We start from the raw sequence: 23,887 nt of genomic DNA on the forward strand, positions 1-23,887 counted from the left end.
GTGAACCTGAACCTAATACCAAAAGGCTTACTGGGCCTATGATACAAGGTGGCAAGTACAAATTTATTTAGTGCCCTGTTTCAAAACTTTCCTTTCTTTTAAAATCTTTGGAGTTTGTCTACAGAAAAGCACTGGCAAGAAAAGGGAACTCTGATTATTTCCTACTACAGCTACTATTTAACAAACTCTTCATCTACAACACTTTTGGGGTCTTCTCTGTTTGGGGAACCTAACCAAGTCTACTGTCCAGGTGATAGTCTTCAACTGAATAAAAGTAAACTTTCACCAAACTCTGCAGATAGGAGTCATTACAGTTCAGGTGCCAGAAAAGGGACAGTGGCTAGCACATCTTCATGCATGACTTGGACAGAAGTAATAAAGGCCTGAGAAACTGCTAATATACTTTCAGTTTGTACAAATGACTGTGATAACCTCTTATTATGCCATATGGAGGCCCTGACTAACAGCCAGGGGCCTTAAATTACATTGAAATTGATTCCTACACTGCAGCTTTCAGCTGTAAATGATGCCAGAAGACTATGGGCTTAAAATTAAAGTGGAAAGAAATATATAAAAGCAAATGAGCTCCATGGAGTCGTTATGAATCTGAGGTAACTGTGTCCATCACCACTGAAGCCCTGTGCCAGTTACTGGCAGTTATCTGCTATATTGCCTTTTTTAAATGAATATAGACATCAGGTTGTGGACAGAATTTTCCCTTTCAATCCACACACGTTACATAATGGTATTGAATTACGGTACATAATTGGTTAAACATTACTCTCTAAAATTTCTTGAATCTTGTAGCTGATCTTCAATACTGCATGTACTCTATTAAATACAAGCTCACCCAAGAGACATCAACTGACTGAAGCCAGGAAATTCTAAACGAAGGCTCAAGCTGACATTTTGTCCCTTACTTATGTAACTATGTTTCCTCATGGCTACTAAGAGTGCATGTCCTAATAGTGCTTTTTTCTTTATTTGTACAAATAATATTATTGCAGCAGTCAGAGCCTTCACTTAAGAAAGTGAGATACATAAACTACCTTGAAATTTGGCCTGTGGTGGAAAGATATAGGTATAGAGTCTCTTCTTGTGCTCCTTTTTTATGACTACTTTTGGATCCAATGAAAAGTCAAGAAAAGATAAGCACTTAATTAAATTCCCAAACTACTTCCAGTGTGTGGTTTAATAAATTCAGTCAGCTTGCAATGGTATTATTTTAACCGTACCTCTTGAACTGCAATTGTCAAAATAAATCTGAAAACAATATCTGAAGCCATAGTAAACAAAAACATAAAAACCCAACAGTCATAAAGAAAGAGAAAGAAACCCTGAAATAATCTATGACCTTGTACCCAAAACAGCAGAAAAAAGAATTCTTATTATCCATCATGCTGAAAATTAAACTCTTAAACATCACTCTTTTTACAATCAATTATATTTTCTGTGAGATTTCCTGAGTACATTTATGTGTCTGTCTCAGCGATGCACCAACAACAGAACATCAAAGAGTGGTTGACTCTGGACAGATACAATATCAAAATTATGGTGGCTCAAAAGATACGTTATTACCCATCAGAAGCAGGATTCATTGACAAGCCATGAAATGTGATTAGCCACTATTTCATAACAGGAATTAATAAAGAGAAATAAACTTGACTAGGTTTCATCACATTTCACTCTAACCAGCAAGTGCCTGCACAAGTTTGGGCAAATCACAATTTTAGGACTTGATTTTGTCCATCTGTTAAATGATATAGTCTTAGCTATACCATATGTTTTGACTGGTAGGAGACTTAGTCTGCAGATAGATATAAACCAAAGAAGATAAAACAAAACCCCAAGTTGTAGTTCAAAAGCCTTTATCCATACCTGTTTTCAGCAACAGAACTGTGCTAAAACTTTCATACAAAGCCATAATATCTTACCGCATGTGATTGATCCCAGGAGCTTCCATAAGACAGTTTTTGGGTAATTGCGGTATAAAGAACAAGATGAGACATCATCTGCATTTATGAGTCCTGAGCAGACCTGCTAACCCACAAAGTGGTGTTAAAGTGTGGGGCATTCGTTGCTGCTGTATGTGGCTTGAATAGAAGCTAACTGAAATCTGGAAGAAGCATGTCTTTATTTCTGTGGGGCTGTGCTTGCAAGGACGTTCCTTCAAGGCCACGGTAGGAAGTTCACTGTGCCTAGACTTCATAGCTTCAACTGCTGCCACTTTGAGTTCTCTGCACTATCTTGCACACACCAATGGTGTACCCACAGTTTAAGTCCACCAAAGGTCTTTAAGTAATCTGAAAAGTTATTATAGAGTTAGCAACTTACATCCAATTTCAAAGTCTGAGCTGCTTTTAAAACATGGGGGATGTTCAGTTTTGTTAGCCATCTTTTTTTTTTCTGTAATATAAAGTTGCATCATTTGGTTCTTTGAAGGTTCATTCAATTATCTAAACAAAAAATCTAGCACTGTAAATCCATTTGCACGTTTCTCTCTCTTCAACCTGGTGCTTGAAGTCTCAGCAGATTTAGTTAAAACTAGGAAAATGGAAAATACTATCTTTCACAATAGAAAAAAGATCTTTCTGGTAATTAGATTATTATGGCTCACAAATTGCCATCATCACATATACTGGCTGCTTCTCCACTGCAAGTATCCCAGTCCAATTCCACTTCTGCTAACAGAATAATACACCTCCCAGTATGTCTTGGGCTAGAAACACATTGCTGGTGCATTTCAGGTAATGTAAATAAAGCACTTCCATTTGTTTTGTAAAATGTCAGCTCAAACTTGGTTGATTTTCAGATTCAGTCCTAAATTTTTTATAGAATGATAGCAATAAACAATTCTGTAAACCTGAAAAGGGATTTTTGGCAGAGTACTTGAAAGACAATAATCTTCTCTTTCCTCATTACTAGAAAAACAAGTCACATCATATTTGACTAAATCTCTGTGGTTAAAAAGATAATTATTTTCAAATTTCCATTCTAATTGTTCATTTTGAAATGTAGTTATATTTCATTTAAGAGGGAGGAAAAACAGCCAAGAATAAGCTTTAGTCTGAACGACTGTATTTTTTATTGTTTTGATAATCCCTAATAACACCCAAAAAACCTTTCGTAGCCAGACATGAAATCAAAAATATCAAGTATTCACAAGTGTTTGGCTTACTTCTCTATTCTATTCCCATTCTCAGCACTTTTATATGACAAAGGCATTTGAAAAAGAACTGAGAAAAAGATGCAAAGCCCTTTAACTGCTGGAATCAGTTAATCAGACAATGCTCTGAAGTCTTTTAAGAAATTAAGTACCCATTGCTTGGATATGTTAAACTAAAATGGTCATGAAAACAGTTAATGTGCAAGAAAGATCAAACTTACGTTGGAAAGGATTTGGAAAATAGACACAGAGTTCTTGATTACATTTAACTTTTATGATGTCTTACTGCTCCACATAGCAGAGCTTCAGTGAATGCTTACAAGTATTTACTAGGATATGCACATTTTTTCTCCTTCTTTCTTTCACTCGTCTCCTTCTATCGCACTACCCAGTTCAATTAACCTGACTTATTTTTTCTCCTGAACAGCTTTACTGAACAAAGGCATGATAATATAAGCATGCATCCCTTCCTGATATTTATTCCCTTTCATCCATTTCAACAAGCTTCAACAAAATAGCCCTTCACATTTGCTCTAAATCTGGAAAAAGGGTTGAACAGATTCTTGTTGGTTTTGGCTGAAGACATCATTAGCTGCCAGTTAAATTCTTCTTGCTAAAGGAAAAAGTTTCACAAGTGGATCAAGGTAAAAGGTTTACCCAAGATTAAAAGTCTAAATTTGAAAACAGCTTTCTGTCACCCCAAGACAGACAAAGTTCTGAAAAACCCAAAAAAGACAGAGCTGCTTAAGCAAAAATCACTTTTAGAATCCTATGAAATCACTGTAGAAAGACAAGAATTATTTAAAAATGATTATTTATTAAACATATTTCTTTACAAAGTACAATCAATGTTTTGCATTAAATTTTGGGGTTTGGTATTTGCCTGTATGTACACAAAAGCTTTTAACAGAAAATATGTCTTGATTTTACACATGGGACACAATATAGTTACCTTCATATTTTGATTTCTACCAACATAAGCAGTTGATAATAACTTTCAGTTTATCTGCTGTTTTTTAAACTGAATATGAAGTAACAAAATTTCTACAAAATGTCAGTATTTATCAACGTACTCAATCATGAAAAAGTAGAAATTAATAATCCTTTGGAAAGTTTCCACTGAGCATGAGTGGAACATGACATTTTTGGCAGGTTACTGGACTATCCTTATGATCCTAAAAATCACTTTTTGCAGTTATAAGATAGGAAGAATTGAAGAGCTAGGTAAGTTTAATAATACCCTATTAGCAGCAGTTGATAGTAAATGCAACATAAGGTTTGTTTTGTCTGTCATACAAGGATGTGTCCTAGCAGACACTATTGGATTGTTCTTTACTTGAACAAAAGTATCTGCATGTATTGTATGTCTTTGGAAAAACAAAACAAAGATAAAGAGACAAAAAGCCATTTATTGTCATGAGTGACTATTGCCATCAGCTAATATGAATGCATTGCTAAAAATTAGTGAAGACAGGAAAATGCTGTAAGGTAAATATATACAGAGTTAAAATACATTTCTTATCCACTAGATAGTGATTTTGTGGCACTGTGGTTTTCAGAATATAACATCTGTCGAGAGCAATGTAATTTTCAGTGCAAGCTAAAGCAAAAATACCTGCCCGCTGTCATAAACACGACAAACAAATCTGGAATGTTCAAAGTAAGTTTGTCTTCCACTTCTCCACTCTTGAGGCACCTTTAAGACATGGCACTTACTGTAAACCATCTAAAAATCGAGAAAAGCAGACACAATAAGCCTGAATTTTCCATAACAACTTTAAAAATCATTGCCAGAGTCACTTGCATAAGTAAACGATGCCTGTGTAAGGCTTGCCAGCAAAGCATCTTTCCTGAGAACGGAGCTGGGGCACTCTCTGTGTATCATAAGTGTGCGTGCTCAGAGCTGTGGTCGCTGTCGTGGCTGTCGTCGTTCGCTAGTGAGTCCCCTGTGTGCTGGAGACCAGCTGCGCCGATGCCAGAGAGCTCGGAGGGGAGCAGTGTGCCCTTTTTCACATTCACCAGTTCCTTCTCCCGGGCCGCTGCCCCTTGCTGGCCCCCTTTTACCCGCTTCCACTTCATCCGTCTGTTCTGGAACCAAACTTTTACCTTCACAGAAAAAGGACACAACAAGAAAAAAGAAAGATGGGGTCATTGAAGGTAATAATGAACTTTCTACCTGTAGCGCAGCACTTGGGGATTTTTTCTTATTTTTTTAATGTGCCTTTCTGGCTGTATGGTAAAAAACTTAGCAAGCCTTCCTTGAAGATCAGGCAGTCCAGTGTTGGATAGGACATGAACACTGCGGATGTGACTATAATGATGGCAAAGAAGGAAAAGGGGTTACTGTAGGAAGATAGCTAGGCTATCTGCTGCAGACAGCTCCATAGGAAGATCTCAGAGCCCTTTAGAAAACATTAAAAAGTTCACGTAACTCTTGAAAAACATATTAATGCCATTTCTCAGGGAGAGAAAGAAAGGCAAAATGTTTCCTATCAAGGGACTGTGCAAAAGAATGTGCATTTCAAGTAACAGAGTACCCTTCATAGGAGGGTAGTTACTTTGGAAAGGAACTTGCACTGAAAAGCTGGCGTTGCTTTCTGTTTTGTTTCTGTAAATTGGTGGTGAGTTTCAGGTGCAGCAGTTTAAAAGCACTTTTTTTTTTTTAAACTTGTTGAAGTATCTGAAAGAATATTCTTAGCATTCAAACTTAACACTTCCCTGTCTATTTCACAGATGTGTTTAAATCATTCTAGTCAACTCATCCTTGATTCTGAGACATATAGCCGTAGACCCTGGTCAAATTTTTCAGAAAACAAAAATCTTCAGAGTCAGAGGGCACGACATTTATAAATTTGAATCAAAATTAGCTAATAATTTCAGATAAGAATGGAAAAGAAATTCATAGCATGGAAGATTAAAAATGTATCTGTGTTTAAGTCACATTAAACCCCAAGATTTTACTCCAGCTGAAACTCATTTCCCCTCCTCCCCTTCTCTGTATGGAAATATATGAGGGAGAAGTAAACCTAAATTATTTGCACTGCAAACCACAAGGGTTTTTTTTTCAATAGCCAAAAGAAAAGTAAAGAAACAAAAGATGTGCATAGCATCTGTTAAGTATATTAGACTGGATTAAAGACTGATTTCAGATCAACTTAAAGTATTGTCACCAAAAACAGTATGAATAGAATATTATTCGGTTTGATTCATTTAGAGTTAATGTTGCTGAAAAATCTTGTGCGTGTGTCCGTGCAGCTCTTCAGATGAAGGTTCCACAGAAAAATAAACAATGTCTGCAACATTTCACTTGGAAAGAAAGCAAGAAAGCTTGCAATGTTGGTATATCCTCTGCTGCGTTAAGCAAAATGTGTTTCAGAGTTCTAAAAGAAACAGCAAGGAACAGGCACAGCAGGACATATTGTACAACATGAGTAATAGAGCCACAAAAATGCTGTTTTGCTGAATCTGTCTTACACATCCAGGAAACATCACAGTGTTTAACCTTTACTATCACTTTGAATTTTCCATTAAAATTTTACTACAACTGAACTGATAGATTATGTCACTATCTTTGTGTACTTACGTGGGAAGGAAGAAAGGTATATTTATTTTTTTAATACTCTATATTCCTGCTAAAATCAAAGTGAGCTGTTAAAGCAAATCACTTGGGAACAGAGCGAAATGATTCCAGGTTAGTTAAGAGCCTTAAAACACAGCACATCTTTTCCCCTAGTCAACTCATCAGAGCCAAAGAATCTGCCTTGTAAAATAAAATGAGTGTAAATATTACTGGCTGCTGTGATGTTGGAAATTATCACACTCAGGATTGCTGTCAGAAGTGTCCATGAAAACAGTGTCTTCAAAAGGGCAGCCTTCTGGGAGAAGTTATGATTTTATTTTCTTTAGTTTTTTGGTTGCGTTTTGTTTTTTTTTAACAGTGAAGTTTCCCTTGCAAAGGTACTACTCTACTGGTGCAAGATAGTGCAGTAGATGCAACTTCAGGCATAACCTAAACATCAAAAAAAACCCAGACATTTTGGATTCAACCCAGTACCATGGGATATTATCACATTTCTTCTGAAATAAGGGCCAAAAGAATTTTATTTTGTAAGAAACTACAGGCTTGGAGAAATTGTTAAAAGATGTGAGAAATTCTCTGGATATTTTTATGTCCTTGAACATTCACAGAATAATTGACAGCCCTGAAATCCTAAAACAAAATAATAACGTATAGATTACGATACATTTGAAGCTAAAATTTCAGTTCACAGCCTGGATGCAACCTACTTTAACTTACTGGATCAGGAGACATCCAAGCAAACAGCCTTCCAGATGCAACCAGTTTATTTTTGGATACTTGAGAAATTGAAATTAGTACTCCTATAACCATTGTCAGAAACTATCCTGGACGGAATAGGGGTGAGCAGGATAATTACTGCCTGGTTTCTGATGCAGGTGCTCATTATTTTTCTCTCATAGACAAAGCTAAACTCTCACATCTGCTGAGCTGACATTTTTTGACAGTTTTCTACTCCAGTTTAATAAATAAGTTTTGTTGTTGTTTTCCATTTTTTATTACAATATATTTTGCTTCTTTTTATAATTCTAGTTACTTCACAATAGCAGAGTTGAGAGGAGTCTGTCTCCTTGAGCCTTAAACCAAAGAGAACTGCTTGACACCAGCTTCCATGTAATAAGTAGCCAAGGCCAGGCTGGGGAGTACTTCTTCACTCAGATCACCTGCCCTCAGATTAGTTCATAGGATTGTGCCTCGAAGTGCCTCCACCAGGGATGAGTTGAGGTCAGTGTCTGCATATTAGTTGATATAAATGAATTAAAGGATGATGACTTCCCTTTTCAAGCATAAGTGCAAGATCCATTTATATATTCCTCAGAGTATCCAGAATGGAATGCTATGTTTGCACACGACTCACGGTCTGGGAAACATGGCATTTGAGAAGAATCAGGCTAAAAGGACTCCAGGTACCTTTGCATGCATTCTCTTGAGTGTAGAAGAAAGGCAGGAACACTGACAATCCCACTGAATAAAATGTACTACTGACTGGTATATAGCCTTCCCATAAAGAGAAAATGGTAACAGTGTTAAAAAGAAAAAAATAGTTTAAAAAGGCTTTTTTTGTTAATGACTGTAAATAAACTGCATTATGTTTACTTAGAGGATATAAAAAAAGAAATGTCTTTATTTGATACATCAAAGATTATTTTCAAAAGCTAGAGATATAGTGACGTTTATTATTGAAAATATTTTGAGTTTATTTTGATATAATTTGCTGCATTAATGTACAGCAGGACTCTTCTATGAGGGAATACATTAGATATTTTTCATATATATTTCTTTATGTCCTCCATTATAAAGTACTAAAGTCCAGTTTGACCTGATCCAAAGTGCACAAATGTCAATTTGAGTTTTTCCATACAGCTCAATAGACTCTAGATGAAGACTTTAATGCTTATGTGCTAATAATATGAGATAGGTACTTAACTTGTTATTTCCTCTAGAGATCAAATTTAGATATTGGAATTATGAACTTCCTTTGGAGCTGAAGAGTCACTTATGGAGGGTATAGTTGTTACTGATATGTGATCCGTCTATATTTTAGTAATAGGAAGTGAATCAAACTTTGTGTTAAATACTTCAGAGCACCGATTTATCTGGATTCATGGAAAACCATGCTTTTTAAACACAGAACTCATTTAAAATTTACAGGTGTTGCACAAAACATGAATCAGAACAAAACACCCTGAGAAACAAAAAGGAAAGAGGACAAAGAAAGAGGAGAGAGAATAGAATAGAATAGAATAGAATAGAATAGAACAGAACAGAACAGAACAGAATAGAATAGAATAGATAGAATAGAACAGAATAGAATAGAATAGAATAGGAAGATCAAGATACACAGAAAGGAGAGCAACTGAGTAAAAGAAAAACAAAGAAATATTAAAATAAAAGTAGAGAGTGAAGAGAAACCCTTACTGAAGTGAACTTGAAAAACTCTTGAACTTTTTTCCAGTAAAATAACTAGCTGGTGCCATTTACAACTTTTGCAAAAAATTATATCCTTTTAAAGTAGTTTAAAGATCTACTGTGGCAAAATTAACACTATAGGATTTATGAACCTTTATATGCTATTTTTCAAGTCTGTTAGCTCCAACAGGATCTGAGAGTGCTCATCACCTGCCGGAATCAGGTCCTGACTGCTTACTATTTATTAAAATAACCCTCTTCTCCACCCTCTGACTAGCACAACTTGACTGTATAGAGCAAGCATATGTATGTACAGAAAACAAAGGAAGTGGAGGGAAATGAACTATATTAAAGATGATGGTAGCATTAACAGCTGTTTCTAAATCAGCACTTATGATCCAGTCTATTGAGCACATCTGCTTATGGCACGAAAGCCCTGTTTCTTTTCCCTTAGTCAACAAGTTGTTCAGCATCTGCATCTCCACATCTGATGATTAGACTGTTACTTAAGATACGAGTAAATTATTTATTAGATTTTTCCTGATGTACAAGATAAATGTTTTTGCTGTGTCCAATTTATTTTAGGACCTACTCTGTAGTAATCACAGGAGGAGAATCAAAACAAGGAGGTTGATGTTGTTAGTGTCTACATTGCCAAAGTAATTGTTATATACTTATGATAAAAGGTCCTTGGTAGTCTTTAGAGCCACATGATGTACTGTCTTTCATGTGTATCTTTAATACAACTTCCTGATGTGGACATCAACACATCATTTCGGTTCAAAATGAGCATGTTTCCTAAACTTCTGATTTAATGCTCCTTCTTCAGCAGAACTCTTCAGTCACATTAACTTAAAGAAAAACTGACTTAAAAATTCAAACTACCTTAGTTCCATTGCCTGCTGTCTTTCATCTTTTAAGAAAAAAGACTTTCTCTTTAAAAAAGCTCTTCTCTGAAATGAAAGAGGCTTTCCTAAAATTAGGTTTCTAATCCAGGTTTTAGTGGCAGGAGTTCCAAAATAGATTAAAATTTGAGGCCTGATATCTGAAAAACCTTAAAAATTAGAAAGCAGAGTGACTGCCAGTTGAAACTTATTTTGCTTTAAGAGATGCATATTTCTAAGAGTCTTTGAAGTCAGTATCCTAAATTCCATGTTTTATTATAACAAAATAATATGTCATGAAAACCAAGCCATCAAGTCTTTTAAGCATTCTGCCCTGGTCATCCATTGTCCATTTTCTTTTTTTTAATTATTTTTAAATCTGTCAATTTGCTTTCCTCTAATACAGACAAACATATGAATAGCAAAAAGTAACCCAAGTTCTCCAAATTTAAAAAAATGAGGTTTTTTTCTAACCTGCTTTGGCTTTGAAAACATCCCTGTTATTTTTAGATAGTACACTTATGCTGCCAAGTTTTAAGGAAAGTCAAACTCCTGAACTTTACAGAAATCACTGGTGTTTACAGCTGAAGCTTACCTTTTTTTGCATATATAGAGATAGTATTTTCATGGTAGTTTATTCAGCAAACTTATAAAAGCAAATAAATGTACAATTTATTCTTATGAATAAATATAAGTATTGGAGTGTTTACAGAAATGGTAGTCATAATTATCAGTTCACTTCAATAAATAAAGATAACATGAAATTTTAAATAGTTCCTGTATTTCAGTCATGCTGGATGTATGGGAGAGTAAGTTAAGGTAGTTTTATTAAATTACACTAAATTTCCTTACCTATATAATTTCTATTCAAAAAAAAAACTCTCTTAAATATCTTAAATATATTTTAAATATTCAAACCAGTTTAAATAAATCTGAGTATTAAATGTCTTCTTAGTTGTTATAAAATATTAACAAAATCCATAACTTCTCTTTGGAAATTAATGAGTGGTACCAGAATCTTCTGATTAAAATTGCTTAAGTCACCTGCTCAATGATTTAAAGAGATCTGCTCCATGTTAAATTACAGGACTTTGCACTGAGTGTGTACAAGTACTTTGCAGCAGCTGTTGAGAAAAAGGGGAGGTTTTGGCAGGTGCACAAAGGACAGCTGGAGCTTTTGGCACCCAGGAAGGTGTAGGAGTGAGTTCTGGTTTATCATTACATAGAAGTCAGTTGAGGTTTGGGTACTGCTTAGGTGACACATTCTCCTTTCTACCTCCCACGTTTAGACAGGGATAGAATAGACATTATATTTCAGAGGACAGCAGTGATGGGAGTACTTCATTCCAGTTTCAGAAGTCTTTGGGAGCACTCAGTTTACCTCCCTCTACTCCATCCAAATAACTGCCACCTTCTCCACTAATGATCTTCAAAACTGATTTCATGATCAAAGTCAACCCTTCCTATTCAAAATCTCTCCAAAGTAGGTTTCACAGTTAACATACCTTTAGCAGAAAGGGGCATATTATTTCACATTCCTTCCTCCTACTGACTTGTTTTACATAGGAAATATTTTTTATAATAATTAGTCTTTCTCGCCCCCCATCGGGCCCGTGCGGGGCCGCCCGCGGGGCCGCCACCCCCCCCCCCAGCGGGGGAAGGAGGGGGAGAGCTTTGCCAGCGTGGCTTTGTGCCCTTGTGAGAAAGGAGAGTGGAAGCCTCAGAGCACACAGAGGTTCGTGTCATTGTGGGAGATGTGAGGGGGAGCCCCGGAACACACAGAAGAGAAGGCCAACTCTCAACCCGGGCAGATGGAGCTCGTTCAGCCCTGTAAGGCCATCCATCTAAGAGAAGGTCACTCTAAACAAACCTACGTCCTGAGGACCTCACTGCCATTGTCCAAGCTCACTCGGCCCCGGCAGATGAACTGTAGGATTAAAGGGCGGGCTCAGTTCAGCACATACTGTGTCTCACCTAAAAAATCACTTGTGCAGGCTCGAAGGCCTTACCCGCATTTGCAAAGCCCTGTATCACCAGCGCGCTTGTAGCAAACGTGGGTAGTGACCTTTCCCAAATCTTCGTTCGCGAAGACCGGCCATGATGAGTCTTTCTCTTTTTGGTCAAAGGCAAAGAAAGGTAATCTGTGGGGCTGCTGCTAAAACTCCCTCTGTAATATATGCCTGTAATATATCTTTTTAGAGTCTGCTTTCATCCAATTTTTTTACATGTGTGTAGTTCCTAAAGGGGGCTTACAAGAGGGATGGCGAGGGACTTTTGATAAGGGCATATAGTGATAGGACAAGGGAGAATGGTCTTAAGCTGAAGGAGAGTAGGTTTAGATTAGCTATTAGGAAGAAATTCTTTACTGTGAGAGTGCTGAGACACTGGAACAGGTTGCCCAGAGAGGTTGTGAACTCCCTGTCCCTGGAGGTGTTCAAGGCCAGAATGGATGGAGATCTGAGCAACCTGGTCTAGTGAAAGGTTCCCTGCCCATGTCAGGGGGGTTAGAACTAGATGATCTTTAAGGTCCTTTCCAACCCAAACAATTCCGTGATTCTATGATTCTGTGATTCTAAATCTACAAAAGAAACAAATGGTGGAAAACTAATTCTTGGGGAAGATCATCTTTAGCTAAACTTTCCTCTTCTTTGTGTAGGCATTTACCTTCATGAATTGCTTGCAGGTGGAGTATTTTATTTCATGATAAAAAAAATTCTAATGTGCATCACTGTGCACCCATTTTGCACAGGTCAGCTGAATGTGAAAGTCAAAAAATTGCGCGTAATCAAGACTGGCTTTTGGATGAGTATGCTGGTGCTTCTTTCTGTTAGTGCTTTAGTACAAAGAAAGGCAAATGACTTGAAGAGTAGAAACCAGCAAAACTAGAAAGAGATTTTACATTTTTCAGTGGCCTGCATAAAAAATATGTTCTTTATTCTACATGTTCATTTTTAACCTCTAATATCATTTGTTCCCAACATATTTCTTCTATTTCTTAAAGTGACCACAAATGACAAACCTTAAAAGCTCCTCTCTCCTTAAACAGGTGACAGAAGAAGGTGCATCTTTCTCAACTTGAGTCTAAGAAAGGGCAGGGACAGGTAATGTCAGAGCCTCACACACTTTGTAAAAGCAGCCATATGAGCTGCTAATATTTCATATTACGTGGGTTGCTTGGCACATATAGAGGTTTCTCCCCACTCAGAACCTCATATGGTTTCTCTGCAGGTGTAGGGTACATTCATGACTAACAGCTTGATGCACTTGGATCCTTGCATATGGAAATGCTTGTTTGAATTTAATCAATACTGCAAAAGTAAATATGCTGATTGAAGTTTTGCCATATACTTTTTAAAAAAGAATTATTGTACAAATCAAAATTATGCACAAGTTATTATTAAGTTTTCTAGGTGCATTCTTTTCTAAGAAAGAACAGAGCACAGTAACTCTTACTGCTGGTATTTATATTGCTCAAAACAAATACCAAAGTTTTATTTTAAGAGTGTCACAGTAAATAAACAAAAAATCCAAAGGATTTCAAACCACATAGGTTCATTATTATAGTGTATGTATAGAGAATGCTTAACACACAGAAGCATGGAATGAGCAGCTGCCTTTCAGAGAAGATGTGACAGTGTGACAAATCAGACAGATATGGTCAAACCTGTCCTGTCAATTCAGTCATATTTTGTTTTAAAGTACACAGGGGAATAATTTCACCACCTAACCTCAGAAAACTAGCTTCCTAAAGTAGGAAACTAGTCATGCTGTGTGATGCATGGAGAGACATTTACACTTTCAGAGGCTGTGCAGAACAAACACATGATTGCAGAATGTTGAATCCCTGGTTTCTCACCTGGGTGACTAAGGGACACTACTCTTACCTTAACAGTCAAGTCTAAAAAAAAGTGATTAGCTTCTCTGAAGCTCTGCAATGCTGAGAAGGATTTTAATGAAGTCATTTGTGATGAAACATTCAGATAACCAGGTCTGAAGGAAACTTTTCTAATGGTAAACTTCATTTAGTATTTGTATGGTCATAAAAATGCAATGCTACAATGGGGGTTATGGTACTATACCAAAGTACAGTTTAAATAGTAGCACTGCTTGCTTCCATTTCTCGTAGAAAAAGGCATCACAAAGCTTCTTCCTTTCTCACTCATCCCAGGTTGGTACCACATGCATGGAAGCCAAACACAAATACAAAAGCACTCTTCATTTTGACAAAATTTTGTCCTTTGTCTTTGTAAAATCAGTGGCTTTAGGCCTTTTATAAATGATTGGTGGCTTCTGGGCAGATATTGGAAATTAAAGTTGAGAAGAAATAAACCTTCTCATTACCATCAGCAGAATTTAATCTGACTAGGTGGGATTTTCCATTTATGTTGGCAAACAGAAGCATATTTGGATTATTTATTCCGGTAACCTTAGCTAGCCTGCAGAACTGCAACATTACTCTTTTGATTAGCTCCATGCAAAAAGATCTTGCGAGGTGGAAAGATCTCCTACTCTTTCTATATTTGGCAGGACCAACTCTATAAAAATGTCCATTTTGCCACGCCTCTGATACCCCACTGCAGCTGCTTCCTCTCCTCATCCCACAGTGAGATATTAAAAAGTCTGCATGGAACTTTCTCCAAGTTTATCTGGATGTACAAAAAAGCCAAGAATGCGCTTGTCAAGGTTACAAATATCTAGGGAGCTAAGACAGTTTTTAGTCTAACTAGCTCTTCAAAATATAGTAAAGGCCTGCCAGCTGAAAATTATTAACTGCTGGCTGAGCTGGGATTGTGAGTGCACTCTATAGGAGATGGAGCAGGAATTATATGTACCTATATTTATGGAATGCTTACAGTAACATAATAGAGCCATCCTACCACCAGATGTGCTTATAATGCTCTCAAAGTGCACTCTTAATATCTAGGCAATTGAGGCACTTATTTCATTTCATCCTCCTGTCTTGTAACTCGGGTTTCCTTTCAAGGGAGTGATAGGATTACTTCCTTCTCCTGATCCATATGTTGTGAGGGGTTTTTTTTCATTATTATTTTGTGAAATGGCCTTCCATGAGCCATTTATGTTTGAACTGATCTTGTAAGTTATTTCAAAAGTCAAATGGAGCCTTACTTTGATGACTGTAGAAAACTTTAATACCCTTATACAGCTTTTTAAATATGGTCAGACATGTTTTTTTCTACAGCTTGTTCAAATGACAGAAAGGTAATTATGAAGTGCTAGTTGGTCAGTGGCTCTTTTAAGCTGTGATGTATGGTTGAAATTATCACTATAGTCGAGAGGAAGATAGAGCTTTCTTAAGATAATAGGCACTGTGATTTATCTCACATCTTGGGAAATAACTGAAAGTTATAACTTTAGGATGACCCAACAATACTTTTCCCAGATTATTTTTTAGTTTGCTGTCTCTGAATAATATGCTTGTAGTTTTCTAAAATCCTAGTGAAAACAATAATGCTAAACAAATAGCACCCCCATCAGGGGTTAGGTCTGCTCTAAAACCTATTTTCTGAGCAGATATGTTAGATCATCCAATACCCACTTCTAGTTTTTTGTCACTGTATTATCTGAAGCAAGTTTCAATTCTCTGTGTGCAAATTCAGTGTTTCATGAGATATCAAGAAAGCTTTCAACACAAGGAGGTCTATAGCCTGTGATGAGATCAAGGCTATCACTTGTGCATTCATTTATTTCAAAGAAAGGAACTACTACTGCTTTCAAACAAAGGACTATAAAGTACCATTTTCTGCAGTGCAACTTCGGGTGGAAAATAGTAAAGGAAAACCATTCCACAAATAGCAATTTTCTAAACATGCTACCTCACTGGAAAGGCCAGGAGGGTAGGGAAAGGGAGTGTGCAAGGCTTTAATTCTATCAATATATTTTAGTTCATATTGTTGCACTTGTTTAAGGTTGGTATCAAATATGATCTATTGGGACAGCTAGTTAAAAAAAGGTAGTAACAGTAGTAAGTATGCAAATAAGTGTTGTTATCTGAATAATAATAATTCATTCTGGTAATGATGGAAAGATAGGTCCTGAATCCAAGTTCACTCTCTTAACTGGAGAGAAAAGAAATATTAGTGTCACACCACACTCACCCTGAAGTACTTTGTAAGTCACTGAAGGAATACTGATGTAAAACAAGCATGCAAGAAGAGTCAATTCTTTTGATTTACAGCATTCAGCTTCTGAAGTCTGCCATATACCATGGAAACCCACACCCAGATCCCTGCCTATTTACACCATTTTTCCATCAAAGCAATATAGTTGATTTAAAAGAGACATTCCTAGTTTACAACATTACTTGGCTTAGTATAATTCAGAAACTGAAAAATATGTCCAGAATATCCTTTCCATTTTCTTTTTGCTTTTTTTCTTGTCTTCTTCTTCTCTCAGTCCATTTTACTGTGGCAAGATACAGAACTGGATTCTATCAAACTAAAAATCTTAATGCTTTCCTTTTCCTAAGCAAGGGTGGTGTTAAGCAGGAAGGCAGGAAGGAAGGCAGGAAAACAGGAAGGAAGGGAGTTATCTCTAGCAGCTCAGTTGTCACTCTGTGATAATCTGGGGAAGCAGAGAAGAATTACATTATGTACTTAGATAGACTAATGACAATTCTATAGAAATTATCACAATTATCAGCAGAATGCTCAAAACTGATATTTTGTGACAGCTAGAAAATAGCGAGTACTCTCATGACTTAAATGAATTCTCTGCACTCACGTAACCAGGCTGCCTTTTCTCTTCCAGAGACAATATTCAATATTTAATTGTCACTTTTCAGTATGTCAAATGTTTTTAGAGTAAATATTCCTTTAGGATAGTGAAATGTCTCTTCATTTAGTTGTACTACTCAACGTGATCTTTGAAGAAAAGACTGTAGAATTTATTAGGGAGAACAGTTAAATTTGAGGCCAAATTCATCATTATAAAATATGGGGATATATAGTCTGAATTCAGCTCACTGGTTCCCATTAAAGTGCCCAGCAAATTTTTTTTAAGTTTATTTCTTATGTTTCAGTTTCACACTGACTCTACCTTTGTCACTGAGAGAGAATTCACTCCTCGTCCCCTCAGCTGTCAAAATCAGGTGTGAAAATTAATTTATTTTTCTAAGATTACCTTAGCCAGTGAAATAAAAAAGGCAAAATTTTATCCATTATTTGATACAAAATGGTGTGCTTCACAAATATAACAACCATATTTAAGTAACTGAAAATTACCCCAGTGGAACCTGGGAAATGTGGTCAAGTCAAACAAGAAATTGCTGTATTCTTCTTGACAAGACTGAAGGGACAGCCACTCTCTACAAGCTTTCAAAGAAAAAAACTGTGGCATTTGCTTATATGAGTAAATGTGTCTTCATGGCTGGATTTTTGCTGATATATCTACTTATAGCAGGTGTTAGTGAAACTCAAGAAAAGGGCAAACCTTCTTACATGTAGAGTTCACAAATCATCATGCTATTTTGATATACCTTCAAGTATCTTACTGATTGCGTCTAAAGCAATCCCTCAATCTAATATTGATTTCTGAAGAAAGAATGACTGTCCATCAGTGGGCAAAAAGCTTTCTATTTTAATAATAAAACTGTAGGTAGTATTTAATCAGATTTGGTGTACTTGAAGCCAGTATTCTAAACTTCTTTACTAAAACATATTTTTTAAATATGTATGCTGATGTAATTATTATTTGAAATGTGACTTCACTACCTATAGTGTCTAGAGATGAGATCCTGAAACACTTCAGTACATGCGTAATGTGGATATTTCCATTAGAAATCAATGTGACAACATGCATGATGAAATGTAAGCACATGCAGAAGTGTTTCCCGGACCAGGGTTTGGTGAGCAGGAAACCAACAACAGTGATAAGAAATTCCATCATCTCCTTTGCTTTCACAGAGCAGGGTAAGATAAAGTGATTTAAAATGCCTTTATTCCAGTTTTGCTGGTGTTCCCATTCTTGCTGCCATCTGGAAACAGGATGTTCTGAAACTCTGGGTAAATGGCAACTGCATATATTTAATAGACTGAACAAAGATGCTCGTATTTGTTGCATGCAGACAAATCAACTGTTTCTGTATATAGTATGTTGGACTTACCACCTCCTCAGAGACACCAGTGTGGACAGAGTAGAAAGATGTGCCCCGGTCTAACAGATATATTACTCGTGCTTTTACCTTCTATCTCTGCCTAATAGATGAAACTAATCTTGTCAGTGGTGCATATAAAAATATAAATTACTTGCATAGCAGAGAGATAATAAATGTATATAATTTTCTGAAAACATTGATATATCAACATAACTGTTAGTACTACAAACAAGAGCTCTACTGTGAGGAACTACTAACCACTGGTACATATTGAGCGAGAATTTACAGTCCATTATTTTGCATCAATACCTGTCTTTCAGTGAGGTCAAGGTTTACTGCTATCTCATATCGTCTCAGCCTGGTCAAATAGTTATGATGAGCAAATTCTGCTTCTAGCTCTCTGATTTGCTCCTTGGTGAAAGCTGTCCTTTCCTTCCTGGGTTTACTGTTGACCTCTGTCTTGTAGTTTCCTTCTTGGGAATCTGAAAAAAAAAGTGCAAAAATGGTTGTAACAACAAGTGTACCGCTAAATAGGAAACAAGACTGAAGATAACAACAAGCTAAAGTTAAATTCTTCAAACTTTCTTCTCTCAGAAACACACCCTTGCTTTCATTCATATGGATTCTTCTCTGTAAATCAGGAAAGCAGCAGTAATCTGGCAGACATGAGCTGCTGCTTCCATTCACACACGTCAAACTTTAGCTTAAAATCTTGCAGTGTTTAATTTTCTAACAATTCTCTGTAGAATTCGTGCAAAGCTGCAATTGCTTCCCACTTCTGGCAACTCTCAGTGCATCCAACCAGTACAGGATGTGTATCATTTGATTAGTGTTTTAATGAGTAATACTTCAAGAATCTCTCTCCTATCACTTTGCTAATACCTTAAGCCAAAGCTCTGTTTTAAAGCATACACTTTACGGTTTAGTCCAATAAAACTTTCAGGGAAAGCTAACAGACAAAGCATAGGAAATTGAACACACGTCAAAAAGAAACTGGTGAGCATGTCCATGGGATCTTCTCCTGCTTCTGCTATGGTACAGGCTAAGAACTTTTTGCCACTGCTAGTATCAGTATAGGAAATTTACTACCACTTAAGCTACCTAATCTGAGGAGCTCTGCTGAAAGTTTCATTATCACCCTCACGATTCCTTTTACTCTCAGAAACAGGTACATTTGGTCCTAGCCCAAGCTACTGAACTCACTAACTCAGTGACAGCCATTCTGTTGCTGTCAGTGAAACCTGTTTAAATAAATGAAAAGAGTTCAAACTGGAAAAAAAAAAGGAGAGAGTGGAAGTAAAAAAAAAAAAGGGGGGGAAGCAAAAAAAAAAAAAAAGGACCAGACATTTGTAAGTCTGGGTATGATACAATACCTATAAATCCAAAATTAGCAGGAGAGCAGTAGGAGTATCATTAGTCAAATTCTGGCCTCACAAACCATCTTAAAAATGTCACAGATTAATTCACACTTCGGCTGCTGATTTAAATAGAAACGTGCATCAACATCCAAATGACCTGGCCCGCAAGAAATCCCTCCCTGGGACTCTGTGTCAGATGAATCATCGGCATGCCTGAGACTGTCCAACTGGCTAGTGAGTCTGGTTTCAAATCTCCATTTTATAAAGGTGTAAAAATGTTTTCACTTTTTGTCAGTCACTCTGTTGCTTGGAAGGAAACTTTGGTGTTGATTTTTTTTTTAATGAGAACTGTTGATGCTTGACTCAATGCTACAGTCATTAATTTAAAATGTTTTAAAGCTAATGGCTTCAGGTTACCAAACCTCTTTACTTTTGCTGACATGGAACACAAAACTTTTCTTCAAATGTGAAGTCTACTGCTGGCTGTATGACTGAAGGTATCCACTGAATTGCTGAGTGGATCTGGGAGCTGTTTGGCCAGAACTGGAGTAGGGATTTCCTAGGATGGGACCCCATTAGATGGCAGACCCATTGACTACAGTGGAAGCCAAGGTTTATTATCCAAACTCTACACAGAAAAGTTGACAGATCAAACCCATCTGAAACCTAGAAATTCACATTTCTTCCTTTATACTAGCTGGCAGACTAGAGTCACTGTAATTTCTCTCCACATTTTCCTCTTGCAGGAACATGCACATTGCTTTTATTCCTTCAAATTTTCTTATCTTACCACCTCATTATAAGACCCAAATACTATGTAGATCACTTGTATATCAACATTCCAATGAATCAATGAAGAGAGATACCTATATCATTACTCTTAGTATCTGGGGTTACCATTCTTATACCACGAAATGTGTTTTCTATATGTTTGAAAGCAGGCGGTGTCCGTAGTCCTTATCTGCAGCATGACACAGAAATGTATTTTATGCAAGTCATTGTTAAAGTCCTCTTGTAACTGTCTTGGTCACCCTATGCCTGTGTGAGGCCATGAGCCAAGAAGCCTTCCCATGTCAGTACTTGCTGTAAGTAAGACCCATGGCTCACTGGTTTCCAAACTATAGGTAGTGATCTTAAATAAAAGTAATGTACCTATAGATGACCCTGATACCGTGTTAAAAATTACATACTAGAAATGAAGACATAAGACTGGATACGATACAGGAAGAGGAGTCATGAGTGTAAAACCGTAGTTTTACACTAAGCTACAATAGCTTGTGCATATTCAAAGGAAAAAACTTCAGGAGTATCTATCCAAACATCTCCCAGGAGGTTATTGACCTCTGTAAATGACTGAGACTTGTAACATGAGCAATTTTTCTGCAGGATGGTTCCATGAGGAAAACAGATTTTCTGTACAGTCAGTAAAACATTATATTTTTTCATAACAGTCAGAGCAAATGATTCCCAATTTACAAGTGTGATTAGCATCTAAATTACAGGTTCTTGAGATACTAGAAAGGGAAGGAATACTAGGATAAGGAAAGGGAAATATAACAGCATGAGTAGCATATGTCCTTCATCTTTGCCAACACAGAGGATTCAGAACTGCTATCAATTAGCCCACACAGATCCTGTGCAAATATAAGCATTCTTGGACAATTGGTCATTTAGACATTTCTGCCATTGTTCAAAACTACCTTCAAGTCAATGCTGGATTCTAAGTGCCTGACAGCCACAGTTTTGTTAGTAGTAAGATTCCAGACTGATGCAGTGGCAAAGTTGCAGGTTTTTATTTATTTTTTGAGAATATCATTAAATGAATTTGTAATAGTTGAGATATTCTGAAAAAAGAAAAAAAACACAAACACTGCTAAAAGCAGCAGTTAGAGAAATAGGCAGAAACCTGGGACAGGTCCACAGAAAGCTCACTCCCTCTCAATACTGAAGGTAATGCAATAGAGCAACTGGAATCCTAGGAAATCTGTTTCAAAGATATAGCCAGCAAGACAATGGTTTTTTGTTCAATGCATTTGAGATATTGAAAATATATCTAAAAGGAGATTTAGATGGATACCAGTTGGGTGAACACGAGTTATGAACTCTTGTTGTCATCTGACTTTCTCTCTACAGTATTGCTGTGGTTCACATACAGGTTGCCTTTTAATGTCCTATTCATGTCGTACTGCTTGGAAGAGTAGTTTTAGAATTTTTGGTTGTTTTAATTTCCAAAGCGATAAATTCAGGTTTACTGATTGTTTCTTTTTAACAGTCTCCACAGAGCCAAGATTGGGAACTCCCATCTCTTTCTGACCTTCAGGACTCTGTTCATATCACTGGACTGGCTTCTCTTTGGTGGAAAATGGGTGGGAGACTTGGAAGAGATCCTTGGCAGAACTCATGTCAGCTTACATCTGTTTTGCAGCTGTTGCAACTAAGACAAGAAAAAGGTCCCAAGAACCTTAGTTTTCTTCTACTGGCTACATCTTATGCCAAGTAGTAGGTGTAGAGGCAGAGAACAAAGCGTGGGGGGATCTAAGTTAGACTACTTTCCTCTCAAAAGGCACACGTAAAATATATACAGATGGTACAAACCACTTGATGAAAAATACAGTAATCTATATTGTCTGTCTTCCGCCTTCCCCCAGACAAATTCTGGCACACTTTCAGAACATGTAGCCTACATGCAGGTATTTGTATCTTATCAGTCTCTCCTTTGGAAACCTTTGTTCTTTGGATGTCAAGTAATGTAGGCAGTTAAACACTGATTTGAGGGATGTGGATCATACCTCTTTCTTAGAACTGTTTTTATCACTTTTCAAAAACTTGAGGCAGCATCTTTAATATCCCTTACTAAATGCTTGTTGGTAACTGATGTAGAGGGTACCATTTGGAAAAACATTCAAAGTTATAAATGGCTGTTCTACAAGTCTTTGAAAGACTCAGAGTTTTCTTGAGTTTAATAACAGCTCAAAATTTATTACAAAAAAAAATACTAATCACACTATTCTGCAATCTCAAAAGTTACTGCTACTTTACTCTAAGGAAAGGATTGTTCTAAATCCCAACATTTGTATTGTCCCACCAGAGTTCCTATTCCTTCTCTCTACATCAATAGATGAAGCATGCCAAGCAAACACAGGATCTAACTCCTATGTGCAGAATATGAAAAGTGATCATTGTGGTATTTTTCCTTGTCACGTATGCCTAGGAAAAAAAAGACAGGTCACTGAACATGGAAAAGAGACTGGTTGGGATATCCATGGTATAAATATCTGCTACTAACCAGGTAGGTCATAATCAAAGGCAAAATGCGCAAGAAGCACTTGCTACTTTTGTTGGATTAGTTCAATAGCTGACATACCTTTATTTCTCAGACAGAAATGAACATTCAGTTAATACCTGCAATGTAAAATCCCAGAAAAAAATTTTCAAAAATAAGTCAGATTGCTAGTGTTCTACTGGCAGTTACAGATGGTTTTCAGAGCCTGACATCCATATTGGGAGTGAGTAGTGACAGTAACCACTAATAATTTGTGACAAAAAGGCCATCATAATTTCACCCCTAGAATTGTTGTTCAATATTCAGGTTTTACACTTTCACTAACAGCATGCAATTCTTATTCTCAAAAACCCCTACATGAGCAAACTATTGCCCTGTAAATTTATAGTGAAGTTGGATAAATTAAATGTTCTTAATTGCATACCTTCCTATAAATGATGTTGGAGTGTTTGCAGAGAACTACAACACAGATATTATTATATATACTTCAAAATGAAGCAATCTGTACAAAGTAATCAATGCAAAAATCTTGTTACTTCTGAGTAGTTTGTGTGAAAGAATATTTCTTTCAAACTTAAACCCTCTATGTTTGTTTGAATCACTAAAATGTACACAAAAGTTTCTAAATACTGATAGGACACAAGGATGATACAGGATTCAATGCAAATGCTTGCTTGTTGGTTGTTTTTTTCTTTGCAGATATTAGCAATATGAACTTAGGGAGAAGTATGTTAGTATCAGGACAATAATCTAGCAAAATATCACTAACCTGAAATACACATATGAAGAAAATATGCAACTCCTTGTTATTACAGTTGGAAAGGAATATTATAGAGAGGACTACTATATTTTTAATAGTCAGAAGTACATACTAGTATACTGCTAAATTGCCTAATCTCATTGTTTCTGATGCTTTATAGTTAATTATATTTTCTGACACAATGAAATCCTTCACTGAGAGACAAGCAAGGAGCTGGCGTAAAGGCCCCCATATGGTTCCTATTTTTTTGCCAGAAACTACACGTGAGAGCAAGATTTACCCAGAAATAGTCACTTTCGGACATTTTTGACATTTAACACAGAATACAATGAAGTTT

The 23,887-nt window shown here is 36.6% G+C and overlaps 1 protein-coding gene across 3 annotated transcripts in view; it reads right to left on the minus strand.

The window, feature by feature from the left end:
- Positions 1-3,970: 3,970 nt before the first annotated feature.
- The window catches only part of MEOX2 (mesenchyme homeobox 2), a 186,830-nt gene continuing 166,913 nt past the window's right edge, over positions 3,971-23,887 (minus strand). For all 3 annotated transcript variants that reach the window (XM_027684775.1, XM_027684774.1, XM_027684773.1), the window contains 2 exons: positions 18,459-18,631; positions 3,971-5,272 (listed from right to left, as the gene is read on the minus strand). In XM_027684775.1, the coding sequence (XP_027540576.1) occupies positions 5,048-5,272; positions 18,459-18,631 (398 nt within the window). In that variant the 3' untranslated portion in view covers positions 3,971-5,047. The remainder of the gene's footprint in view (positions 5,273-18,458; positions 18,632-23,887) is intronic.

The sequence above is a fragment of the Neopelma chrysocephalum genome, unplaced genomic scaffold (genome assembly GCF_003984885.1).
Source record: "Neopelma chrysocephalum unplaced genomic scaffold, ASM398488v2 Primary Assembly neopelma1_67, whole genome shotgun sequence".
In the NCBI taxonomy this organism is placed as follows: domain Eukaryota; kingdom Metazoa; phylum Chordata; class Aves; order Passeriformes; family Pipridae; genus Neopelma; species Neopelma chrysocephalum.